Below are 25,828 nucleotides of genomic sequence, written 5' to 3' on the forward strand. Positions count from 1 at the left end.
GTCTTATTGCCAGCATTTAGTTATCTTCTACCTCAGGAGATGTCCAGCTCTGCACTGGTGCAGTGTTTTGATTTTGGTTTGAGGCCACATCTGGCAGTGCTCAGGGCTTACTCCATGCTTCGTTTGCACTTGGGAATCATTCCTTGCAGTCCTTGGGGGACCATATGGGGTGCCAGGATTTAAAGTTGGGTCTGCTAGAGAGATAGCATGGAGGTTAAGGCATTTTTACCTTGCATGCAGAAGGTCAGTGGATTGAATCCTAGCATCCCATATGGTCCTCTGAGCCTGCCAGGAGCGATTTCTGAGCATAGAGCCAGGAGTAACCCTTGAGTGCTGCCGGGTGTGACCCAAAAGCCAAAAAATAAAATAAAATAAAGTTGGGTCCATCGTGTTAAAAGACATGCACACTTCCCATCGTGCTATCTCTCTGGCCCCAAAGTGTTGATGTTGCACTTAATTGCTTATCCTAATCTTACTGTGACCGAGAGCAATATTCCAGATATAAGAACCCAATATAAGAAGGCTTTTTTTTTTTTTTTTTTTTTGGTTTTTGGTTTTTGGGCCACACCCGGTAATGCTCAGGGGTTACTCCTGACTATGTGCTCAGAAGTTGCTCCTGGCTTGGGGGACCATATGGGACACCGGGGGATCGAACCGCGGTCCGTCCAAGGCTAGTGCAGGCAAGGCAGGCACCTTACCTTTAGCGCCACCGCCCGGCCCAAGGCTTTTTTTTTAATTTAATATTATATTTAGAGAACAGCTTGAACAGTAGTTACCTCTGTTCTTAAGTTGTTTCAGTGATGGTCTAATTTGCATTAATCAAGGAAGTGAGTTGTGCCAGCCTTGTCTGTTGGTAGCATGTGGAGCACTGGCGTGGTGGCTGTGAAACATCAGGGGAAGGAGGAAACACTGAGAGGTTCAGGGGGTTATGGGAACCTGTACTGCAGAGAAGTTGGCTATTTGGGCTCCTGGCTGAATCAGCTAATGACAGTAGGTCCAGACTAGGCAGGTGCAGGACATCAGAGCCTGTATCCTGCCCTCTGAGTTCTGAAGCTTGTCCTCCGGATCATGTTCCTAGTGGAGCTGGGAGGTGCTGGGCATTCACTGGGTCCCTGTGCTCAGTTTTCAGGCTCTTGGGCTGGTGGGTCTGCAGGGCGTGGTGCGGTACGTTGTGGTCCTGAAGAAGACGACCCTTGCCCTCCATCACCTCTCCAGCGGACACCTCAAGTGGGCAGAACATCTCCCTGAAAGGTAAGACTGTCTCCTCACCAGGCTTACTAGACTCAGCCTGAACTTAAAGCTCCTGCCACCTAATGGGTATGAATGAGAGCCACTCAAGTAGGGCGCTATCTCCCACCTCTGTGCTCACAATGCCTGGTCTAAGTGACACTGAGCCTTTCGTTCGGGCGAAGTACAACCCAGGAAGAGCCCAGGGCGTTGCTGACTGGGTTTAAGGTAGTTTCCATGGGCTGGAACGGTGGTACAAGCAGTTGGACATTTGCCATGCTAACCTAGGGCAGACTGTGGTTCGATCCCCCGGCATCCCATATGGTCCCAGAAGCCAGGAGCAATTTCTGAGCACATAGCCAGGAGTAACCCCTGAGTGTCACTGGGTGTAGCCCAAAAAGGGAAAAAAAAAAAAAAAAAGAGTTTCCAGAGATGCAGGTGGCAAAAAGCAACTGGGAAGGAGCAGGAGGGAAGAATGGAGCAAAAAAAAAAAAAAAAAAGCACTTGCTTAGTTCAGTGAGCCACAGAGGTATCCCTGCAAATCTGTAAACAAGCTTGTCATTTAACTGACAGTGGTTTCAGCTTTTGACTGACGCCAGTGTGAGAACCACTGACTTAAATCACCACTGGACATCTTCAAAAATTAGGGCATGGAGAAGAACTCAGGGGGTGGGGTGGTGAGGCTCACGGGTTTGGGGGTGGGTTTGGGCCTCACCTGGTGGTGCTCAGGGCTTACTCCTGGTTCTGTACTCAGAAAACCAACCATATGAGATCCTGGGAGTTGAACTCAACTTTGCTATGTGCAAGGCAAGGCCCTAACTGCTGTACTATTGGTCTGGTCCAGAAACTCCAAATTTTATGGGGACTTAGTGTAAAGCAAGCCAGTTGCCATGGGGATTGTCAGACTTGTAATGTGTGAGGCCTACCTGAAGGGGGCAGTGGTGCACTACTAATTGCTAGCCTTAGGACTATTGGTAAGTATAGTGTTGCCACCTTTACTGTATTTGGTTTTTGTTTGTTTGTTTGTTTGTTTTGAGACCACACCTGGCTGTATTCAGAGCTTACTCTTGGCTCTGTGCCTAGATCACTCATGGTGGGGCTCATGGGGTGTCAGGGATCAAGTCCAAGTTTAACCACATGCATAACAAGTGCCCTACCTACCATACGCTCACTTCTACCTTTTTGTTTTGTCTTGTTTTGTTTTGTTTTGGGGCCACATCTGGCAATAATCAGGAGTTATTCCTGGCTTTGTGCTTAGGGATCTCTTGACTCAGAGGCTCAGGAGATTATATGGGTTGCTAGGAATCCAAATGGCCTACCCACTATATCATCTCTGAAGTCCCTTACCTCTATCTTTTTATGAAAAACTAGAAATCTACATTTTCTGTTTTTCCTAGATGGGGGGTGTTTTGTTGTTTTTATTTGCTTTTTTGGTTTGGGGGTCACATTCAGCAGGGCTCAGTGCTTACTCCTGGCTCTATGCTCAGTGACCACTCCTGTGAATTCCTGGTACTGGAATTTGTGGTACTGGAAATTGAATTGAGCTCAGCAGTATGTAAAAAAGAATCTTTTTTTTTTTTTTTGGTTTTTGGGTCACACCCGGCAGTGCTCAGGGGTTACTCCTGGCTCTATGCTCAGAAATCACTCCTTGCAGGCTTGGGGGACCATTTGGGATGCTGGGATTCGAACCACCGACCTTCTGCATGCAAGGCAAACACACTACCTCCAAGCTATCTCTCCGGCCCCGTAAACAAGAATCTTAATCTCTGTACTACCTCTCAGGTTTCTAGAAATCAAGTTTTTAATATATAAGATCTCAGTTCTAAACATTAACAATGAATTTAGATTAAGGAAACACAAAACAGGATTGGAGAGATAGTATAGTAGGTAGGGTGCTTGCCTTTCCTATAGCCACTCAAATTCAAGCCCCTCTATCTGTATATGGTTCCTGTAACACTACCATGAGTGGTTTCTGAGCACAGCCAGACACATTCCTTAAAAGTAAATAAATAAATAAATAAATAAACAAAAACCCGTGAGCCAAACACTGATTTGGTGACTGCTAATTTGTGACATCTTGCTCATGCTGACTGCCTAGTTTTGGCAGTCCCCAAGGTTGGGCTTGGCTATAACTGATGCTCTCATTATCTGCCTTCTCCCTTTTGTCAGTGACAGCATCCATTACCAGATGGTGTATTCCTACGGCTCCGGAGTGGTGTGGGCTTTCGGTGTGGTTCCCTCCAGCCATGTGAACATCGTCAAGTTCAATGTAGAAGATGGGGAGATTGTTCAGCAGGTATGATGAGCAGGTGCCTGGCTAGAGGAGATGTGAGCTCGGAATAGGGGCTGGACAGAGCCATCTCTACAGTAGGGATCCGGCACAGGTGCCAGACACGTTTCTGCCATTATTTTTCTTTCTCCATTATTTACTTAAAACTTTTATTTTACGAGGCTGGAGAGATAGCATGGAGGTAAGGCGTTTGCCTTTCATGCAGAAGGTCAGTGATTCGAATCCCGGCATCCCATATAGTCCCCTGTGCCTGCCAGGGGCGACTTCTGAGCATAGAGCCAGGAGTAACCCCTGAGCACTGCCGGGTGTGACCCAAAAACAAAAACAAAAAAAAAACTTTTATTTTACACCTAGAGTGTTAAAGAAAACTGCATAAATGTGTTGTTGCCTGGAAAATAACCCACATGTGGCAGATGCAACAAGAAATGCTTAATCAGATGTCAGATTTCACTAATGAGCTAGTGTGTTTTTCTAGTAACTGACTTTATCCAGCTCTGAAGGTCTTTGAGAGGCTGAATAATTAGGAAAGACTTCTTTGGGAGTGGCTTTGAGTCATGTCCTTTGGCCCCCGGGTGGGTGGTGGTGGTGCCCTGGATGGGGAGTGTGAAGCCCTTATTGCTCGATGTTGTCTTCTGCACAGGTCAGGGTCTCCACGCCCTGGCTGCAGAGTCTCACTGGTGCCTGTGGTGTGGTGGATGAGGCTGTCCTCGTGTGTCCTGACCCCAGCTCACGGTCTCTGAAGACCTTGGCCCTGGAGACAGAGTGGGAGCTGCAGGAGATCCCTCTGCAGGTGAGAGGCCAGTGCCGCTTCTCTGGCTGCTGTCTTTCCCCTCATCCAGGGTTCTGTCACATCCAGAGCTCTGGTGGCTGAGAGGAGGTCAGGTCTCTGGCCTGTACAGGCATAAGGAGAAGTGGGTCATGCTCCTCTTTACAGAGCTTGAATGGGAACTTGTGTAGCTGTTTGCTGTGACCTAGTTTCCCTTGCAGGCAAAGTGGGGCAGAGGGTGCCAGCCTGGGATGGAGCAGTGTCTGCTTGGCTGTGGCTTTAACCTTGTATCTAGCTATCATTTTGGTTTTGGGATCATGCTTGGCAGTCTTCACGGACTGCTTCTGACTCTGTGGTCAGGGGTTACTCTTGGCAGTGCTGGGGGATCATATTCAGTATTGGGAATCAACCAGGGTCATTCTATATGCTAAGCAAACACTTTAAACCCTGCACACTCTGAGCAGACCCCCTAACCTTCTTTCTTACCTCTCAGTCTCTCGACTTAGAATTTGCAAGTGGATTCCAGCCTCGGGTGCTGCCCACTCAGCCCAATCCAGTGGATTCTTCTCGGGCTCAGTTCTTTCTGCAGCTGTCCCCCAGCCACTATGCTCTGCTGTATTACCATGATGGGGTCCTGAGTCTGCTCAAGAATTTCCCACAGGTGAGTGTGTGCAGTGAGTTCACCTGGGCTTGGGGTCAGGCCCAGACTGGATGCCAGAAGCCTTGCTTTGGAATGTCAGAACGTGCTCAGAATAGAAGATGCCAGGCCAGAGAGATAGCACAGTGGTAGGGTGTTTGCCTTGCATGTAGCTGATCCAGGACGGACGGTGGTTCGAATCCCGGCATCCCATATGATTTCCTGTGCCTGCCAGGAGTAATTTCTGGGCGCAGAGTCAGGAGTGACCCTAAGCGCCATCGGGTGTGAATCAACCCCCCCCCCCCCAAAAAAAAAGAAGAAGATGCTTTTCTATAAGTGGTTTGCCAGGAGGGTAGTCTTAGAGCAGAAATGGAAAACATCTGAGAGCCACAGGTAGTTTTTGGAAGTCACAGAGTAAAAATGTGCATTTGTCTTGAGTCCACAGACAGTGGGACCAGCACTATGAGCTTCTCTCCAACCACTCAGCTCACCTGGAGTTTTATGAGTGGCCTGAGCCTTTGTCAGAAAGAGGGGAAGGCCTGGTTTCACCCTGGGGTGGGAGTGTGGGGGCACAGCCGTGGGGATCTCTCTCTGCTTCTATTTGCTCAAATTGTGCTCTGAAGTGGGGAGATTTTACTCTTGCCAGCTGAGGACCCTTCCCGTAGATCTGAACCTCAGGAAGGCGCAGGCTTCTCTGTGCTGCATTTTGGGACTGATGGCTTTCTTGCTTTACTCTAGGCTGCCTTTGTGACCATGGCCACCACTGGGGAAAAGACTGTGGCTGCCATCCTGACCTGTCGGAGTGAAGTGGTGAGTGACAGAGGCAGCAGTTAGCCCTTAGCATGTTCTTCCTCACTGCTGCTTGGAGTCCCAAGAACTCAAAGGCAGTGAGTGATGGGGCAGAGACAGTGGTAAATTTAGTACATATAAAGACCCCCTCTGCACACAAATACATGCTTCCTGGGAGATACTTAGATGACATTGACTAGCGGGGATGCACATACATGCACTGGAGTGATGACATACACTGGCTCACTGGGACACACAGAAACTGGAGTTATACTAAGATAGCATCCATTGGCTCACTGGGACCACTCAGACCTGGAGTGAGGAGAGTCTTGCCTTCAACAGAGAAGGGACATGTTGGCTGACTTTTCTCCTTCGTTCCCCAATCAGAAACCCAGTAGTGCTGAAGAAGTGTTGGTTGGGAATTTTGCAGAGAAGACTCGTCCACAGGTAGGGATCATGAGTCTGTCAGCTAAGAGATGCCAGAGGCTATCCAGTGAGGTTAGGTGTATTCTGTGGTCTTAACTGGATCTCCTGGAATTCCCTAATTCAAAATGGGTTTTGCTTTTTAAATATTCTGGGATGCACCTTATGGTTCCGTGCCTGGTGGACCACACTTAACACTGATACCTGGGGCCTCCATATATAAAGCATGTGCTCCAGGTGTTTGAGCCGATTCTCTGGCCCACAGATGAATTTTTCTTAGTAAAGGAAATTAAAATCATCATTTGATCTGGAGAGACAGTATAATAGATAAAGCTCTTGTCTGAGTTATCTCTGAGTACAAAGCCTGGAGTAAGCCCTAAACACAGGCAGGCCTGGTCCTAATATCCTACTCCCCACTCCATCCCCCAAACTAATAATTCCTTTTTAATTGGAAAATTAAGAAGTAAATGTCTTGGAATTGGATTGGCCTGAGTTTCCCCATTTCTTTAGGAATCCCAGTTGGGGAGCTGAGTAAAGGTTCCGTGCCATTCCACTGAAGCAAAGTGGTCTGAGGGAGGGGCTCTGTACCTTCCGCCATGACTCAGCCTCTTTCCTGTCTGCATCTCTCTTTGGGACATCTCTGCTGCACTGCTTGCTTTAACACAAGTGTGGTGTGTCACTGTGAACTAGCTTCCTTATTTTAGTCTTAGGATTGGGCTTCTCTTGGCTCTTTGTTTCCTCTGCTTGGATGTCCTCTTCTGGCCTGGGTCCTTCTCTCGGACATTGGTTGCTAGTTCTTGGACTTCCTTTGGGAGATCCCTCTGGTTGATTTATGCCTGTCTTTCCTCCTAGGACCCTCCGACTTGCTTCAACCAAACCTACACCATTAACCTCTACCTGGTGGAGACAGGTCGGCGTCTGCTGGACACCACCATCACTTTCAGCCTGGAACAGAATGGCACTCGGCCTGAGCGGGTAAGTGACAGCTTTTGTCTTAGACTCTGTCTTCCAGCACACAGTATGGGGCTCCCTTTTCTCAGGGCCCATCACAGCCTTGTGCCCTAGATTCAGACTTTCTGGGTAAAGTCTGGTTCCTTACAAGCCACTGACTTCTCTGTGCCTGTGAATGACAGTCATAGCTTTGTGCTACTTACTGCTGTGCCACTTACTGCTGCACCATGCTCTGTGCTAATGAGCTTTTTAAAAATTATACTTCGTGGGTTGGAGTAATGGTACAGTGGGTACAGCTCTTCTGCTTTGCACACGGCCAACCAGGTTTGATCCTCACATCCTGTGAGGAGAATTCCTGAGTGCAGAGCCAGATGTAATCCCTAAGCATAGCCAGGTATGGCCCAAAAACCAAAAATAAAATAAAAACAAGCAATGAAGTCAAAATCACACACTGTATTAGTTAACTTGGGGGAGAGGGGGGCCTTCAGTAGTTCAAGGAGCTGCCAGGACTACACTTGGTGGTGTGTGGGAGGCTGTGCAGATCCAGATTAAGTTTGGGATCTTGTGCATGCCAGGTATATATATGTTCTAGCCCTTTGAGCTACCTGCTTAAATTGATATAACCCCACAATGTTCTGATCAAGTGGTTATTCCTGTCCTTGTTTACCAAACAGAGAAATCACCCAGAGTGACTCAGTACCCTAAACTGACTCAGGCCTGGGAAGAAATGCTAATGCCTCTGCCTGTGCTCTCATTTGCCTCTCTGCAGACCTGGTCATGTTCCCCAGCCTCTATGTGGCTTTTTAATCTGTAATATGGAAAATCTATAGTACCAGAGATATAGGATAGGGATTAAGGTACTTTGCTTGCATGAGGCTGACCCTACTTTGATCCCAGCTCCACATATGGTCTCCCAAGTTTTACCAGATGTAATTCCTGAGCACAGTCTGGCATAGCCCTCCAAACTGATAATAAAATAGAATAGACAGTCTAAACTTGGCCTCTGGCCCAGTGTGGGGGGTATGATCAGAACATGATGAATGGCACGGAGCTGTAAGAGTAGGGAGGGAGGTCTGAGCTGGATCCTGGCATCACTGCTACATTTTCTCCTGCAAACCTGTGTGATCTTTGGGAATCTAGGTAATAGTTGTATTGTTTCCGTGTCAACTCTCTCTATAACCTACACTTCTAACAGCTCTCGAGGCTTTGAAGCTGGGTGCCGCAGAGGCCCCTGGGTTTCATTCACTGCCATGGTCTTGACTGTTGGCCAACAGGTGTATATCCAGGTGTTCTTGAAGAAGGATGACTCGGTGGGTTACCGTGCCCTGGTGCAGACAGAGGATCATCTGCTGCTTTTCTTGCAGCAGCTGGGTGAGCAGACCTCATTTCATTCCCCTCTTTATTTTCAGATCTGCCTGGGGCTCCCAGTCAGACAGGCTTCTGGGGCAAGTTCAAGGGATTGTGCTGAGGACTTTCCCCAGAGCCACATTCACCAAAGTGCTCTCCCTCTTGGTCCCCATATTTCTTCTTGTCTGCCCCTTCTCTTCCCCATTCCCTCAAGCTGGTTTTGTTTTTATATTGTGCCAGGGATAGAAACCACATGCAAGGGGCCACATATATGTATTCCACTGCTTATTTACACACTAACCTCGTCACCTTTTTTTTGGGGGGGGGAGTTTGGTGGGGGGATTGGTTTGGGCCACACCTGGAGGTACTCAGGAATTACACTCAGGAATTATTCCTGGTGGAATTCAGGAACCATATAGGATGCAGGGATGAAACCTGGGATGGCTGCATGCAATGCCAATGTCCTACTTGCTGTACTATCACTCTGGTCCATGTCACCTTTTTATTATTCCTTTTTATTGGGGGGGGTGTCAAACTTGTCTTGCTTGATCTATTGAGAGGTGTGTGTGTGTGTGTGTGTGTGTTGCTTGGACTGTGTCCTGGACCTCACATGCAAAGGCATGCTCTTACCCCTGAGCCACATACTTGGTTCTGCTGGTCATTTTCCACACACGGTGAAACTGGAACCACCCAGAATGTCCCTTTGGGAGAACAGGGAGGCAGTGCAAGTGTGTAACCAGGGTTTCTGCAGCAGGGAAAGTGGTACTGTGGAGCCGGGAGGAATCTCTGGCAGAGGTGGTGTGCCTGGAGATGGTTGATCTCCCTCTGACTGGAGCACAGGCTGAGCTGGAAGGAGAATTTGGCAAGAAGGCAGGTAGGCACGGCCTGGGGTCAGTGGGGCTGCTGGCGGGGTTGCCGGGGAGTGGTTTGGTCACTGGCCCACAATGGTGCTGTCTCCTGGCTGATGACTCCAGTTGCGTCATTTTTGCCAGCCTGTCCTGAACTAGCTCCATGACCAGTTTTCAGTTTACTGCGGTTCTCCGATTATGAGGCCAGTCTTCTCTGATGGGTAGCCTGACAATCCCTCTAGGATAGGAGACTGAGAAAAGAGAATTTTTACTCCATAGGGTATAAGTTCCCATTTCCTGAGTACTCACATCTTTCAGATCTGTGACAGGCTCTAGCCTCATTTGTCCCTAAAATGATTGCCACACCTTTCTCAGTGAGGTTGGTCCTACTTAAGAGCCCAGTGCCCTGTGACGCCGGCCATAGGCCCAACCCCCAGGAAATGTGGCTCTCGATAATCAGTTTTATCCTGCTTCCCTCCCCTTTCCCCTTCCACCTATCATGTAACTGTCCCCTGGGTATTTATTAAGGGCCCATCTGGGCCAGATACCCTATTAGGCGCTGCACATTTTCCTGAGAATTAATTTGATTTTACTATTTATTTTGCTGCCTGGATCCAGCGATTCAAGGTAAAAAAAAAATCTGTTTTCTGTCACCTTGCTTGTTGCCTGTCCACATGGCTAAGCTGCTGGTTCATTACTTTTCTTGACCTGCCTCAGTCGGGCCACTACCACGTGTGCGAAGAAGGCTCTGTGGCTTGTTCTGGTTGGCCCTCACTAATTCCTTGCTCTGGGGCTGATGGAATTGAATCCTGGGCCTTACACATGCAGATGGCCTGAGAGATGATGATACCAGGGTACCACTCTTGCATTTGGAGTACTTGTCCCTTGCACTGTAAAGAACGTGCTCCTCATCTCTGCAGGAGTTCAGCTTGCTCTGTCTCCATGCCCTAGTTCTGAACCCCAGAGGCTAGAGGGCTTAGTACCTTCCCAAGGTCCCTCAGCCTGTGAAGGGTGAGCTGAGATTAAAATTTAGTTTTGCCAGACCATTAGTATCCAGATTAGCTCTTTTCTGTAGTACTTGGCCTCAGCAGCCAGAACTGGTTGCAAGTAGGTCTGTTGGGTCCAGGTTAAACAGTCTTCCTTTTTGTTTTGAGGTGACACTCAGCAGTGCTCAGGGGTGACCCTAGCTCTGTTCTTAAGGGAAGCAGCAGTGGTGTGTGAGATGGCAGGGATTGAACCAGACTGCCCACAGGCAGAGAATGAAAGCACGCACCGTGTGAACTTGACCTATCGGCCTGCTCCTGGCCCAGTTGTAGGAAATTGAAGTACCTATTCCCTAGACACACATAATAGCATTCCTGCATCCCTGAGCCCCCACACTGCACTCCCTCTTCTGGATTGGTCCTGGCACCCACATTTCTGGATATAGGGCTGCATATGATGGAGACAGTCACGGCATGGCAGTCTGCTGCATGGCTCATCCCTGAACTTAGTCTCACAGTTCCGGCATTCTAAGCAGGGCAAGTCCATAGAGCCGGGTCAGTGAATTTGGAAAGTTCCTGATGAACTGGGCTGTACTGGTTGGTGTGTGACACTGTTGGCTTCAAGCACAGGGCTGCTGCTTGGGCTTGTAGTGTGGGGTGGGTGTAACTTGCGAGCTCCAGAGGACAGGGAAAAGACCCCTTGGTAGGGAAAGGAAGTAGCCCTATTTGGAAAAAACGGAGCCTCACCTCAATGCCTTTTTCCTCATTACCAGATGGCTTGCTGGGGATGTTCCTGAAACGCCTTTCTTCCCAGCTCATTCTGCTGCAGGCATGGACTTCCCATCTCTGGAAAATGTTCTACGATGCACGGAAGCCTCGAAGTCAGATTAAAAATGAGATCAACATTGATAACCTGGCCCGCGATGAATTCAACCTCCAGAAGATGATGGTTATGGTTACTTCCTCAGGCAAGGTGAGAGGGTTCAAATCCCTGGTGTTAATTCCAATGAATAACCAAAAGTTGAACTGTTCATTCAAACGATCTTGTTTTGAGTTTCAAGAAGTGAGCCAGTTGTTTCTCTTGCAGCTTTTTGGCATTGAAAGTAGCTCTGGCACCATCTTGTGGAAACAGTATCTTCCCAATGTGAAGCCAGACTCCTCCTTTAAGCTGATGGTCCAGAGAACCACTGCCCACTTTCCCCACCCACCACAGTGCACCCTTTTGGTGAAGGACAAGGTAAGGTTACCCCATTATCTGATATGAGCCAAAGAGGTGTGGCTCTCTGGTCTTGTCTTTTCTTATCTTTTCTTTCTTTGCTTTTTCTTTGCTTTTCCTTCCTTTTTTTTTTCTTCTTTGCCACACCCAGCATTGATTAGGGGTTACTCCTGGCAGTGCTTAAGGGACCATATGGGATGCTGGGGATCAAACTCGGTCAGGCCATATACAAGGTAAATGTTCTATTCTGTAATATTGCTCTGGCCCCTCTTTTCTGTTTTTTTTTTCTTAACTGTTTTATTTATTTATTTTGGTTTTTGGGCTACACCTGGCAGGGTGTTACTCATGGCTCTGCACTCAGAAGTTGCTCCTGGCAGGTTCAGGGAATCATATGGGATACCATGAATTGAACCGAGGTCCGTCCAGGGTTGACCACATGCAAGGCCCTGCCACTATTGCTCTGGCCCCTCTTTTCTTCTTTTTAAATAGTTTTTAATTGAAATTTATGTAGAAAGATGTGAGGAGAGAGAAAGAGAGAAATACATATTTGAGAGAGAACTCTGGCTTTCCAGAGTGAAAATAAATAAGTCAAGAAACTGACAAGCAAGTGTTCAAGGGACATAATGGCTCTGAAGAGCAAGGCTTTTTGATATTTTCTAACATCCATTTCTCCTGGATCTTTGGAGTTCTGTAGCATTAACTGAGGGTTGCTCAGGGGCCAGAGCTCTTTTTATGCTAGTTTTGTGCCTGGGTGAAAGAACTATCCATGGATATGAAATGATGAGAAACCTGTTCCCCTTCTGAAACATGGGCAGATCTTTTCAGTTCAGCTGCTCGGCTCTCTTCTCTTTCTTTTTGTTTTTGGGCCACACTCAGCTGTGTTCAGGGCTTATTTCTGAGCTTCTGATCAAAGAATCACCTCTGATATCTCAGGGACCACATGTGTTATTGGATATCAAACTCATGTTGGCATTGTGCAAGCTATGCTCCCTACCCTCTACTGTATTGTCTCTGACCCCTGTTTTCTTTGCTCGATGGAAGAATAAGGAACATGAAGTTGTTTATGAGTGCAGAGTAGGTAGAATTTTGAGGCTTCATTATAGCATCAATAGAAAGTGTGCTTGGTCAACTCTCTTGACTGCCCTGGGTGACTGACTTGGTACTTTTTGTTTGTCTGTTTGTTTGTTTTTGGGTCACAGCCAGTGACACTCAGGGGTTACTCCTGGCTCTGTGCTCAGAAATCGCCCCTGGCAGGCTCAGGGGACTATATGGGATACTGGGAATTGAACCAGCTTTGGTCCTGGGTCGGCCGCATGCAAGGCAAAAGCCCTATCACTATGCTATCTCTCCGACCCTGTGACTTTGTATTTGACCTTTGGACTGAGCATCTATTCTAGTGTTTCATACATTGGAACCATGTGTTGTAGACACATCCCTATACTTGCCACTTGCTTCTTGTATGTCACTCATGGTTAGTTTTGAAGGCAGCTCGATTCTTTAATGTCTTTTTTAGTTATTTTTGTGGAGGGGGCACTTCCGACAGTGTTCAGAGCTTACTCCTTCTGCATTGTTCAGGAATCAATCCTGGAAATGCTTGGGAGACTATCTGGAGTGCCAGGGATCAATCTCAGATTGGCCATCTGCAAGGCAAATGCCTACCTGCTGTTCTGTCATTCTAGCTCTTGATTCTTTTCTTTTTGAACATTTTTGAATGGCCCTTGTGGGCCATTCACTTTAAGCCAAGACTCAGTTTTCCACAGAGACACATACGAGGGTCATTCCTCATGCTGTAGGGAAGCTCCAGCTTCCAAAGCTCTTCTTAGGATTTGCACCCTTTTTGTTTGGTACTGCCTGACATTGTGACTGCCTTTTTCAGGATACGGGCATGAGTTCTCTTTATGTCTTTAATCCCATTTTTGGGAAGTGGAGTCAGGTGGCACCTCCAGTGCTGAAGCGCCCCATCTTGCAGTCTTTGCTTCTCCCCATCATGGACCAAGACTCTGCCAAGGTGCTGCTGTTGATTGATGATGAGTATAAGGTACATGTCTCCTGAGGGGCGGAAGTGACTCTGGATAGAGTTTGGGGTGGGTGTTGGAGAGATGGGGAGACAGCAGCTGGTGGACTGGTGAGGGAAGCTGGTGCTTGTAATGCATTTTTGTACATCTTGATTCCCTTTGTACATGTGGGAAAGCACATGTTCTTTCTGCCCTTTTTTTTTGGTTTTTGGGCCACACGCGGTGACACTCAGGGGTTACTCCTGGCTAGGCGCTCAGAAATTGCTCCTGGGACTCCGAGGATCAAACCCAGGTCCCTCCTGGGTCAGCCATGTGTAAAGGCAATCGCCCTACCGCTGTGCTATTGCTCCGGCCCCTCTTTCTGCTTTTCTTAAGGGGATATTGGGCTACAGTTTGCTTCTTGTTCTGGGATCACTCTGGGCAGTGCTCTAGGGACTATGTGGTGCTAGGGATATAACTGTTACTTCTTCTTGCAAAAGAGAAGGCTCAACCAATACAGGTTCTTTTTTTTTTTTTTTTTTTTTTTTTTTTTTTTTTTTGGTTTTTTGGGCCACACTCGTTTGACGCTCAGGGGTTACTCCTGGCTATATGCTCAGAAATCGCCCCTGGCTTGGGGGGACCATATGGGACGCCGGGGGATCGAACCGCGGTCCTTCCTTGGCTAGCGCTTGCAAGGCAGACACCTTACCTCCAGCGCCACCTACCCGGCCCCAGTATACAGGTTCTTTTTTTTTTTTTTGGTTTTTGGGCCACACCTGGTAATGCTCAGGGGTTACTCCTGGCTATGTGCTCAGAAGTTGCTCCTGGCTTGGGGGACCATATGGGACACCGGGGGATCGAACCGCGGTCCGTCCAAGGCTAGTGCAGGCAAGGCAGGCACCTTACCTTTAGCGCCACCGCCCGGCCCCAGTATACAGGTTCTTAATAGAAGCTACATTGAAGGTTTTTTTCTTTTTTCTTTTTTTGGTTTTTGGGCGACATCCAGCAGTGCTCAGAAGTTACTCCTCTCTGGGCCCTACATTGAAGTTTTTGTTTTTGTTTTTGGTTTTTTGGCTTTTGGGTCACACCCGGTAGTCCTGGCTCTGTGCTCAGAAATCGCTCCTGGCAGGCTCGGGGACCATATGGGATGCTGGGATTCAAACCACTGACCCCCTGCATGTAAGGCAAACACCTTACCTCCATGCTATCTCTCCAGCCCCTACATTGAAGTTTTAATTGAGTTGAATTCTTTCTGGTTCATTCTTTAGTTTCTCTTAGGTGAGAGCTAGTAATAACTTTTATGAAACTGTGTAGAGATTCCTAACCTGTCCATGAATTCTTTCCTTGAGCTGCCTGTGTTTTTTCAAGGTCACAGCTTTCCCAGCCACTCGGAACGTCTTGCGACAGCTACATGAGCTTGCGCCTTCTGTCTTCTTCTACCTGGTGGATGCAGAACAGGGACGGCTCAGTGGATATCGACTTCGAAAGGTAGGAATGTGGTATCCTGGCAGGACCCTTTGTTGATGGGATGTGGGTATTGCCCGGTTGAAGAAGTGAGTACTATATTGATTGTTTCCTTACAAACAGCATCATTCTGATGTGTCATTCAAAGTCTGCCATTTGTACTTACTGAGAAGTTCTGGGTGCTCAGAAAAAAAATATGCATGGTAAATGAAATCTCTGAACCCCTGGAACTCTTCTTTTCTTTTTATTTTATTTTATTTTATTTATTTATTTATTTATTTTTGTTTTTTTGTTTTTGGGCCACACCCTGTGACGCTCAGGGGTTACTCCTGGCTATGCGCTCAGAAGTTGCTCCTGGCTTCTTGGGGGACCATATGGGACGCCGGGGGATCGAACCGCGGTCCGTCCTAGGCTAGCGCAGGCAAGGCAGGCACCTTACCTCCAGCGTTACCGCCCGGCCCTTATTTTATTTTTTTGATTTTTAGGTCACACCTGGCAGTGCTCAGGGGTTCCTCCTGGTTCAACACTCAGAAATCACTCCTGGTGGGCTCAGGGGACCATATGGGATGCCGGGATTCAAACCACTATCCTTCTGCATGCAAGACAAATGCTTTACCTCATGCTATCTCTCCGGCCCCTCTTCTTTCCTTTTCGTTTCTTTTTTCTTTTTTTTCTTTTGGAAGTGGGCCACACTTGGTGATGCTCAGATGTACTCCGGCTCTGTGCCCAGGAGTGACCTATGGCAATACCTGGCAACAATATATGATGCCAAGGATTTGTACTGGGTATTGAAAATGGAGCCAGCAAGATACAGAGCAAGAGCCTTGATTCCTGTACTGACTCATAGTTCTGAAACTTTTCTTTTCAGTAGCAGAAGGGAGATGTTTTTCTCTATTTTCAAGGATTGTAGAAGATATGTATGATAGATGAATTTATTTTCTTTTTTCATGTTTTTTTTTTGTTTGTTTGTTTTTGTTTTTGGCACTCAGGGGTTACTGCTGGCTCTGCACTCAGAAATTGCTCCTGTCAGGATTAAGGGACCATATGGGATGCTAGGAATCAAACCCAGGTCTGTTCTGTGTTTGCTGCATACAAGGAAAATACCCTACCACTATACTATCTCTGTTCCCAAGAAATGAATTTCTATAGGAAAATCATGCTGCAGATTGTCTTGTCATTTCTCTCCTTTTTCTTTACTCCTTTCTTTTTCTTTTCTTTTCTTTTTTGCTTTTTTTTTTTTTTTTTTTTGGTTTTTGGGCTATACCCAGCAGTGCTCAGGGGTTACTCCTGGCTGTCTGCTCAGAAATAGCTCCTGGCAGGCACGGGGGACCATATGGGACACCGGGATTCGAACCAACCACCTTTGGTCCTGGATCGGCTGCTTGCAAGGCAAACGCCGCTGTGCTATCTCTCCAGGCCCACTCTTTTCTTTTTCAAGATAAGCACCCTACCTTCTATGTTAGGTCTCTGATCCAGACTTGTGTTTTGTTTGGTTTGGTTTGGTTTTTGGGTCACACTTGGCAGCACTCAGGGTTACTCTTGTCTCTATGCTCAGAAATCGCTCCTGGCAGGCTCAGGGGACCATATGGATGCCAGGATTCGGACCACTGTCCTTCTGCATGCAAGGCAAACAACCTACCTCCATGCTCTCTCTCCGGCCCCAGCCTTGCGTTTTTTTAACCTGGAAATTGAACTTACCTATATGGAATTTGCTTTGTTCATGTGTATGTTTTGTGCCTTTTTTGTTAAGCAACTCAGTTCTTAAACTAGAGGATATTGCTGTGAAAAGTGCTGGATGAGTCAAAGCACAGTGACCCTCACAAAGTGATCTAGGTGAGAGCCAAGTTGGGAGCTGACCATTTATCCATTTGTGCACGTAATAGTCAGGTCAGAAAATAGGTTTGCTCCTCCAGCATCCCCAGAGGTGTTGTGTCCCCTTTTAGTTTTTCTCCAATCCCCAAAGTGTGGTTATATATCTTGTATTTAACTGGGTATTTATTGTTTATTTTTGGCAGTTCTCAGGGCTTACTACTGGCTTCATGCTCAGGGTTCATTCCTGACAGGACTCCGGGGATCATTTTGGAAACTGATTATAGAACCATGATAAGCACATAAGGCAAATGACCTGCTTGCTGTACTATCTCTCTGCTCCAAAACATGAAGATTTGTCTCTGGCTTCCTGTGACTCGGGCATTTATTATGATGTTTAACATTCTCACCTGCTTAGTATCACTATTGGCCTGTGTAGCAATGAATGGTAACTCCTTCTGGGATAGCTCTTACCCAGGGAAACAGTAGGATACTGTTGCCTATTCACCTTCATTTTTACTTCCTTTTTCTGAAGCTTAGATACTGTGGTTCCACTGGTATTAACTAAAGTTGTGATATACAAAGTTTCCACACCTTCAGCACCACTAAAGGGCCCCCCTGCCTGGACCTTCTCCTATAGTCCTTATATGACTTAGAGTGTTGTTTCCTTCCCCAATAGATTGGCAATATCATTTTTTAAAGTCAGATTTCCTTCCTTCCTTCCTTCCTTCCTTCCTTCCTTCCTTCCTTCCTTCCTTCCTTCCTTCCTTCCTTCCTTCCTTCCTTCCTTCCTTCCTTCCTTCCTCCCTCCCTCCCTCCCTCCCTCCCTCCCTCCCTCCCTCCGTCTCCCCTCCCTCCCTCCCTTTCTTCATCTCCCTCCCTCCCTTTCTTCATCTCCCTCCCTTCCTTCATCTCCCTCCTTCTCCTTCCCTCCCTCCCTCCCTCCCTCCCTCCCTCCCTCCCTCCCTCCCTCCCTCCCTCCCTCCCTCCCGGCATCAAACTTGGAGTGGCCCACATGCAAGGTAAATAAGTGCCTTACCCTTACCCACTATACAATCACTCTGGCTCTCAGATATCTTTTTCTTTCTATCCTGTGCCTCAGATATCTTTATCTTTATTAATAAAGATATGACTTCCAATATGTCCTCACAATCTAACTTTTATGGGTCTGGAAAGATTGTACAGCTGGTAGGGAGCTTGCCTTGCAGTGGATCCGGATTTTATACTTGGCAACCCCATACATAAGTTCCTCCAAATCCTCCAGGAGTAATTCCTGAGTGCAGAGCCGACAAAATAAAAATATATAAAAGCTTATTGCTACTCTTCTAGGAGGTCTGATTGCTGTTCCTTCTAGTATAAATGCCCCTGAGAATGAAGCCCAGGATATCCAGTGCCAGTTGTTCCAGGTCTAAGCTCACTTCCGTCATGGCAAGTGGTGTCTCTTTTGCTTTCGCCGTAGGACCTTACCACCGAGCTGAGTTGGGAGCTGACCATTCCTCCCGAAGTGCAGCACATCGTCCAAGTGAAGGGAAAGCGCACCAGTGAACACGTCCATTCTCAGGGCCGTGTGATGGGGGACCGCAGTGTCCTTTATAAGGTATTGTCCCATCTGTAGAAAAGCAAGGCTTTGCTTTCTGGCACTGGTAGATCAAACATGTTCAGTGAATTATTAAAACCACTAGTTTATTTGACTTTGAAATGTGTATAAAAACCTCTCCTCTAAGAATTGTGGTTGGGGTTGGAGTGATAGCACAGATGTTAGGGTGTTTGATTTGCATGTGGCCGATCTGGGTTCAATCCCCAACATTCTACATAGTCTCTCAAGCCTGCCAGGAGTAATTACTGAGCACAGAGCCAGGAATATGTCCCAAGCATCACCCAATATTGCCATAACCAAAAACTATAAAAGGGCTTCTCAATAGGCTCTCCTCTGCTCCTGCCCAGCTCCATTGTGGAGGTGATTTCAGAAGTACTATCCTGGTTCTAATTTTCTCTCATTCACTCTTTGTTTATTATTTAAAAATAAAATGGGGCTGGTTTGTAGGCCACATCCTGCCTTTCTCAGGCTCTATATTCAGCTCAATGTTGGGGGTTACTGACAAGTGTTTAAGGGATCGTGTAGTATCAAGAATTAAACCATAGTTTGGCCTCATACAAGACAAGTACCTTATTCCTTGTGCTATTTCTCTGGCCTTGATGTTTTTTCTTTTTATCCCCAGAGCCTGAACCCCAATCTGCTAGCTGTGGTGACAGAGAGCACAGATGTCCACCATGAGCGCACCTTCATCGGCATCTTCCTGGTGGATGGTGTCACTGGACGCATCATCCATTCCTCTGTGCAGAGAAAAGCCAAGGGCCCAGTCCACATTGTGCACTCAGAAAACTGGGTGGTGGTAAGGAATGATAACCATCACCCTCACAGGACAGAGCTATAGGACAACAGGGCTCTTGACTTGCACGCAGCTAACCCAAGTTTTATTCCTGGCATCCCATATGATTTCTAAAGCACCATTGGTATGATTTCTGTGCATAAAGCCAAGAGTAAAACCCCAAGCACTGCTGGGTATGGCCCACAAACAATTGAACCCAAGTAGATGTGGCCCAAAAGGGAGGCAAGGTGATCTATGGGGAGTGGGTAAAAAAAACTAGAGGTTTTGGCTAGGTAGGGATGTGGCTTAGTAGTAGAGCACTTGTCTTGCGTGTTCTTTGGGGAATGTTCTAATTGGCAGCTAATGTTCTAATTGGTCAGGCTAGGGAGTTGGGCTACTTAGGTTGGATGCCAGCTCTTCCACTTCCTGCTCAGACAACCTGGACTTGGTAAAGTAAGTTTTCTATAAACCCAGATAGGTGTTTGGGCCACACCCAGTAACGCTCAGGAGTTATTGCTGGCTATCGTTCAGAAATTGCTCCCAGCTTGGGGAACCATATGGGACATCCATCCTACATCAGCGAGTGCAAGGCAAATACCCTGCTGCTTGCACCACTGCTCCGGCCCCCTAGATAGGGGTTTAAACAGCCTTGATAGGAGTGATCTCTGAGCTCAGAGCAAGCAGAAGTAAGCCCTGTGCACTGCTGGGTGTGGCCCAACAACCCAAAACCCAAAATGAAGAGATCCTAAAGTTTGCTATCAAGGAGGAAAATTGGGTTGCTGGGTGGCTGCTTTCCTTTTGGTTGTAGTGTCAGTGAAGGGTCTTCCTTAGCAATTTTCCCTGCTGTCTGGCTTCAGAAGCTAAGCCCTGCCTGAGCCACCTGCCTTTGTCTCTGCAGTACCAGTACTGGAACACCAAGGCCCGACGCAATGAGTTCACAGTGCTTGAGCTCTACGAGGGCACCGAACAGTACAATGCCACTGCCTTCAGCTCGCTGGACCGCCCACAGCTGCCTCAGGTCCTCCAGCAGTCCTACATCTTCCCCTCCTCCATCAGTGCCATGGAAGCCACCATCACCGAGCGGGGCATTACCAGTCGGCACCTGCTCAGTGAGTGTTAGGAGTATCTTGGGGGTGATGGGGTCCCCTTAGATAGCCAGAACAATCACTACATTTACTGTTCTTGCCATCCATGAAAGAGAGTATGTTTCTCTTGACCCTTATTTCTCTTTTGGAGGTTGGGGCTGAGCCTCTCAAGTAGTTCTCAGGAGCCCTTGGGGCCATTCCTGGCAGCACTTGGCCAGCTGGACTTCATGGGTCAATGTGGTGCTGGACCATTAGGATCTCATTCAGCAACGCTGAGGGAGAAGGGGAGTATACAGTGCCAGGGTTTCAACATAGGGCCTTGTGCATGCTAGGAATGTACTTCAGCCTACTAATTCTGCCATACCTTAGCCCTTATTTCTTTTCTTTTTTCTTTTGGTTTTTGGGTCATACCCGGCAGTGCTCAGAATTCAATCCTGGCAGGCTCGGGGGACCATATGGGATGCCAGGATTCGAACTGGGGTCGGTCCTGTGTTGGCCCCATGCAAGTCAATAAGTCAATTGCTGTGCTATCGTTCTGGCCCCATTAGCCCTTATTTCTTTTTTTTTTTTTTTTGGTTCACACTCGGCGGTGCTCAGGGGTTACTCCTGGCTCTGTGCTCAGAAATAGCTCCTGGCAGGCACGGGGGACCATATGGGACACCAGGATTTGAACCAACTACCTTTGGTCCTGGATCGGCTGCTTGCAAGGCAAACGCCGCTGTGCTATCTCTCCGGGCCCCAGCCCTTATTTCTAATGCACTGCTTTACATCTCTCTTCTAAGTTTCACTTGACAGAAAATTGAGCCCTAACAAGATAAGCCTGGCCCATGTTGCAGAGACTGACTAGGGTTAAGGCTTTATTTATTTATTTTTTTGATTCCTGGTTTTGTACTCTGGAATTACTACTGTAATGCTCATGAGACTGACTATAGGAGAAACGGGATCAAATCTTTGTCAGCTGTGTGCAAAGAAAATGCCTTACCCACTGTACTCTATTTCTCTGGCCCTTTTGAATTTTAAATTTCTGAGACAATGATTTTTGTTCCCTAGTAGTTCTGATCATTGAAGACATATGACCACTCACACCTGTGCCTTCTTTCTATGCAGTTGGATTACCTTCTGGAGCAATTCTTTCTCTTCCCAAGGCTTTGCTGGATCCTCGCCGTCCTGAGGTCCCAACAGAACAAAGCAGGTGAGGTCATTCTGGGCATTGCTCAAGTCTTTGGCCTTATAGAACCTGTCTTGCTGGCAGTGTGGCGTGTTCATGCTGCTGTGATTGAGCTAGGAACAAATCTGACAAAGATTCCTGTCCTCATGGAACATGTCCTACAGTGGGAGATGGACAATAAGTAAGAGAGGGGAACTGGTACTCTGTTGTCTATTTGTATGGGCTACAGAGTAGAGAAAGAGCTGGAAATGTTGGGTATCAGGTGATATTTGGCGTATAGGAAGGTTTTTTTGGGGGATGGGCTGCTGCATCAGTTAAGCCCTCCCTGAGCCATCTGTCTATCTCTGCAGTACCACTACTAGAACACCAGTAACCACTGGTGCTTAGGGATTACTCCTGGCTTATTCCTGGCTCTGTACTCATGGATCACTCCAGGCAGTTTCAGGGGACCTAATTGAACCTAGGTTAGCAGCATACAAGGCAAGTGCCCTGCTTGCTACTGTAACTGTGGTCCTTTGAGCTGATATTTGAATGGATAGTTTGGAACAGCTCTGCAAAGCTGGCTTGTGAATAAAGATCTAAAGAAGGTGAGAATTTAGCTTTATGGGCTGGAGAGATAGTACAGGGATTAAGGCATTTGCCCTAACCAGTCAGGACTTAATATGGTTCTTTAAGCACTACCAGGAGCAAAGCCACGAAGAGCTCCTGAGTACAACTGGGTATGTTTCTCCTCTATGGCCCTCCCCTCCGCACCCCCACCCCTGGCTAAATTATTCTGTGGACACCTGGGAAGGAATTTTGCAGGCAGAGTGGGAGAAGATTCACTATTCCTAATCCTTTTATCTCTTAATAGCCAGCCAATCCATAAGCTAAGCAGGACAATGTTCACCAATATTGAAACTCCAGCAATGATTAGGGATATATACAGGACAGGAGAGGTAGTAATGCAATTATGTAATTCATTGGCAGTGCAGACCACAGCCAACCTAAAGCCAATACTTTACACAAAACCAAACCAATCTGTTTGAAACAAGGTGTCATCTGAGAATCACAGAGAGGAATTTCCAAGAAAACATTTCACTCACATGAGGGCTGAGTTGCAGCCTGTTTGAGCACCAGTACAGATGCATCAAGATGGCTGGCCAGTTAGAGAAAAGGGCACTGGGAAAAGAGGTCTGTAGGGTGCTGGGGTGATTGTGTGAGGAAGGTAATAGATTGTTACTCTTACTCTTGTTTTTATATTTCCAGCCATCATCCTGCTTGTTTTCTTACTTCCATTCAGATTTTCTTAGGAACTGTGGGGCAAGGCCAGGATGTAGTTGTTTTGTTTTTGCATGTTAAGAAAGGAAGATGATTTGGACAGAGGGGAGATTAAAGTTGGGAAAATCTGGATAATAAATGTTTTCTGTTAAGTGAGGCACCCCTTATCATGAAAAGCAGGAAAGGGGAATGAACTGTCAGAACAGGGCTAGTAAGGCACTTAGCAACTTCAATTCCTGACATCCTGTATCCCTAAATTCTGCTAGGAGCAATTCTTGAGCAGTGTTAGGTGTGGACCCCACACTACCCTCCCCTTCACCCCATCTAAAAGAAAAAGAGCAGACTGAGGGTAATACTTTCGTTTTGGGGCCACATCTGGTGGTGGTCAGGGTTTACTCCTGGCTCTGTGCTCAGGGATCACTAGTGGTGAGGTTCAGGAGATCATATTGGTGTGTCCAAGGAAAGTGCCTTTACCACATCTCTAGCCTTCTGGGTCATTCTTGGAGATATCAAGCAAGGTAGGAACTCAGATCTGTCTTGCTTTCCAAATAGCTTTCTTCTTTGCAGTCCTTCCTGGTATTCAGATGTTAAATCTCTGTCCCTCAAGTAGTAGATCTTGTAGGAAGATTTGAAACTAGATTAAGTGGCCTGGCAGCCTCCTGGCTCTCAGAAAGAGTAGCCAGGAGATCTCCTTACAGCACCTGCTACTATTTTGCAGAGAGGAGAACCTGATTCCATATTCTCCAGATGTTCAGATACATGCAGAGCGATTCATCAACTATAACCAGACAGTGTCTCGAATGCGAGGGATCTACACAGCTCCTTCAGGCCTGGAGTCCACTTGTTTAGTAAGTCATAGCAGTCCAGCCCAGCACACACCCTTCAACTATGAATGACTGCTGGGCCTGCTTTCCTCCCTGGGAAACCATAGTAAATTTGTTTCCTTTCAACTGAATCCCAAGTATTGGTGGATCACTGGCTGCTGCTTTTCTTACCTAGTTCTCCCTTTCCCTGCCTTCTAGGTTGTAGCTTATGGTTTGGACATTTACCAGACTCGTGTCTACCCATCCAAACAGTTTGATGTCCTGAAGGATGATTACGACTATGTCTTAATTAGCAGCGTCCTTTTCGGCCTGGTTTTTGCCACTATGATCACTAAGAGGCTTGCACAGGTGAAGCTACTTAATCGAGCCTGGCGCTGAAGACTTGAGACCTCCCCAGCCAGAGAATGTAAGGAGTGAGACCCAGCTCTGAAGCTCTGGCTGCGGCTTGATGGGTCGGCGTTGTATCTGCACTTCAGATGAGAGTCCTAGGGAAGTGGATGGACTTGCCCAGAGTCTCCAATGGGATTCACCTGATGCTATCCTCTTCGATGGAGTCTGCTCTTGTGCCCAGCGAGAGAAAACTTGAGAGCTCTTCCTTGATGTTCCAAGGCTTTTGGCATTTTCCCTTCTAGGGCTGTTCATGAATGATGCTTTCCTTTCCTTCTTTTTGTAAATTAAGGCCTTCAACAGATTGTTCATCTTTTAGGGAAGTATGTTGAAACTGATTTTTGTTTGCCTCTCTGTTTCCTACCTAGGATTATCTAGAACTCCTTCTGGCTGTTTCTTGTCTCTTGCTTTAGAGTCGGAAGGGAACTCTTATACACCTTATACACCTTATAGGTGTATTTACCCTTTTCCACTGGGAGAAAGACGATCCATCCTTCGCCAAGTTTTAAGGACTGGTCCCGCCTCTCGTGGCTTCTCTCCAAAGTAATTTAGGCTTGAGGAATCTGGTATCAGAACTTGTTTTAACTAGGCCTCTATTTTACTGGATTAGAAGCCAGGTGTGTAGCAGTATCTTGATTTGCTGGTCACTCCCTATTTACGTTGCTGATAAGTCTAGAGCTGAGGCCTTTTTAGTAACTACTGAATTGTCTGAACCCTGTAAAGATTTCAGGGGAGGAGACATAATCTGTTTTTTTTTTTTTTTTATGGTACCTCAGAACCACTATTTAAGCTGGTCTGATCGTTTTAGAACCTAGTTAGAGGAAGTTGTTTTTGTTTAAGGAACTCGTTATTTATTTTTAGATATAAATTAATGTGTGGATCATTGTATTTCTCACAACGAGTAGATTTTAAATCTGATTTAACATTTGTAGCTTTAAAAAGTGAAAATGGGTAGGGGTGGAACTCTGGTAGGGTGAATGCAGGGTGCTGATTGGCTGTGCTGTTTTATCTGCTACAAATAAAGGAGAGATCCTGGAAGTTTTCCTTTGTTCAAGGGTTTGGGGCATGATGGAATTTTGCTTTATTGTGAAGAATAATGGAGGTAAACTCAAGTGTCTGAATAAAGCAAGTGACAAATGAAATGACACAGGGTTTGTTAGGGTGGCCTTCATGGGTTAGGAAGCTCACCTAGATGCAGGGGTCTCAAACTCAATTTACCTGGGGGCCGCAGGAGGCAAAGTCGGGGTGATCCTTGAGTGCAAAGTCAGTAGTAAGCCTTGAACATTGGGGGGTGTGACCCAAACAACTAAAACAAAACAAAAAAGATTCCTCTAGGGCAGGGCCACAAAATGTTGTATGAAGGGCCAGAAATGGCCCGCGGGCCGCGAGTTTGAGACCCCTGATTAGAGGCTTCTTTGCATTAGAGACAAAAGCTGTCCGGAAATGAATAGAATGTTTTTGTCCCCCCTTTTTTTCCTTTGGTTTTGGGTCACACCTGGTGATGATCAGGTAAAGTTACTCCTGGTTCTGTACTCAGGAATCCTAACTCCCTGTGGTACTTAGGGGACTATCTGGGATGCCAGAGATTGTACTTGGGTTGTCCACATGCAAGGAAAACACCCTACCCTTCTGCTTTCCATTGTAGTTGTTGTGAATAATGAAATCATAAGTATGAGACTATAGATAGTTCACTGAAAATCTGTTATGGGTTGGGGAGATAGTTTAAGAGTTATAGCACTTGCTTCCTTGAATGCTGCCAACCTCAGTTCAAATCCCAGTGCTGGATATGCTTCCCTGAACACTGCCAAGATTTATCTGAGCAGAGCCAGAAGTAAGCCCTGACCACTGCTGGGTATGGCCCCAGACCAAACAAATAAAATATGAATGTTTTCATTTCTCCTGTGTATACATAGAAGTCAAGCTGATAAGTCATACATACAACACATGTTATATATGCTATCCATATATACACAACACGCATATACATATAA

At 46.8% G+C, this 25,828-nt stretch overlaps 2 protein-coding genes across 3 annotated transcripts in view; one reads left to right on the plus strand and one right to left on the minus strand.

The window, feature by feature from the left end:
* Positions 1 to 24,984, plus strand: part of EMC1 (ER membrane protein complex subunit 1) — a 34,349-nt gene extending 9,365 nt beyond the window's left edge. The window contains exons 5-23 of one of the 2 annotated variants that reach the window (XM_049772150.1): positions 1,123 to 1,251; positions 3,397 to 3,523; positions 4,158 to 4,307; positions 4,777 to 4,944; positions 5,659 to 5,730; positions 6,097 to 6,156; positions 6,985 to 7,107; positions 8,358 to 8,454; positions 9,182 to 9,304; positions 11,035 to 11,234; positions 11,349 to 11,498; positions 13,354 to 13,515; positions 14,840 to 14,959; positions 18,204 to 18,341; positions 18,964 to 19,137; positions 20,012 to 20,222; positions 21,306 to 21,390; positions 23,345 to 23,474; positions 23,649 to 24,984. In XM_049772150.1, coding sequence (XP_049628107.1) covers positions 1,123 to 1,251; positions 3,397 to 3,523; positions 4,158 to 4,307; positions 4,777 to 4,944; positions 5,659 to 5,730; positions 6,097 to 6,156; positions 6,985 to 7,107; positions 8,358 to 8,454; positions 9,182 to 9,304; positions 11,035 to 11,234; positions 11,349 to 11,498; positions 13,354 to 13,515; positions 14,840 to 14,959; positions 18,204 to 18,341; positions 18,964 to 19,137; positions 20,012 to 20,222; positions 21,306 to 21,390; positions 23,345 to 23,474; positions 23,649 to 23,828 — 2,599 coding nt within the window. In that variant the 3' untranslated portion in view covers positions 23,829 to 24,984. The remainder of the gene's footprint in view (positions 1 to 1,122; positions 1,252 to 3,396; positions 3,524 to 4,157; positions 4,308 to 4,776; positions 4,945 to 5,658; positions 5,731 to 6,096; positions 6,157 to 6,984; positions 7,108 to 8,357; positions 8,455 to 9,181; positions 9,305 to 11,034; positions 11,235 to 11,348; positions 11,499 to 13,353; positions 13,516 to 14,839; positions 14,960 to 18,203; positions 18,342 to 18,963; positions 19,138 to 20,011; positions 20,223 to 21,305; positions 21,391 to 23,344; positions 23,475 to 23,648) is intronic. The other variant, XM_049772151.1, reaches the window with a different exon arrangement.
* Positions 1 to 25,828, minus strand: part of HTR6 (5-hydroxytryptamine receptor 6) — a 742,605-nt gene that overhangs the window by 355,423 nt on the left and 361,354 nt on the right. The gene's annotated exons all lie outside the window — the stretch shown is intronic.

The sequence above is a fragment of the Suncus etruscus genome, chromosome 4 (assembly GCF_024139225.1).
Source record: "Suncus etruscus isolate mSunEtr1 chromosome 4, mSunEtr1.pri.cur, whole genome shotgun sequence".
Lineage (NCBI taxonomy): Eukaryota > Metazoa > Chordata > Mammalia > Eulipotyphla > Soricidae > Suncus > Suncus etruscus.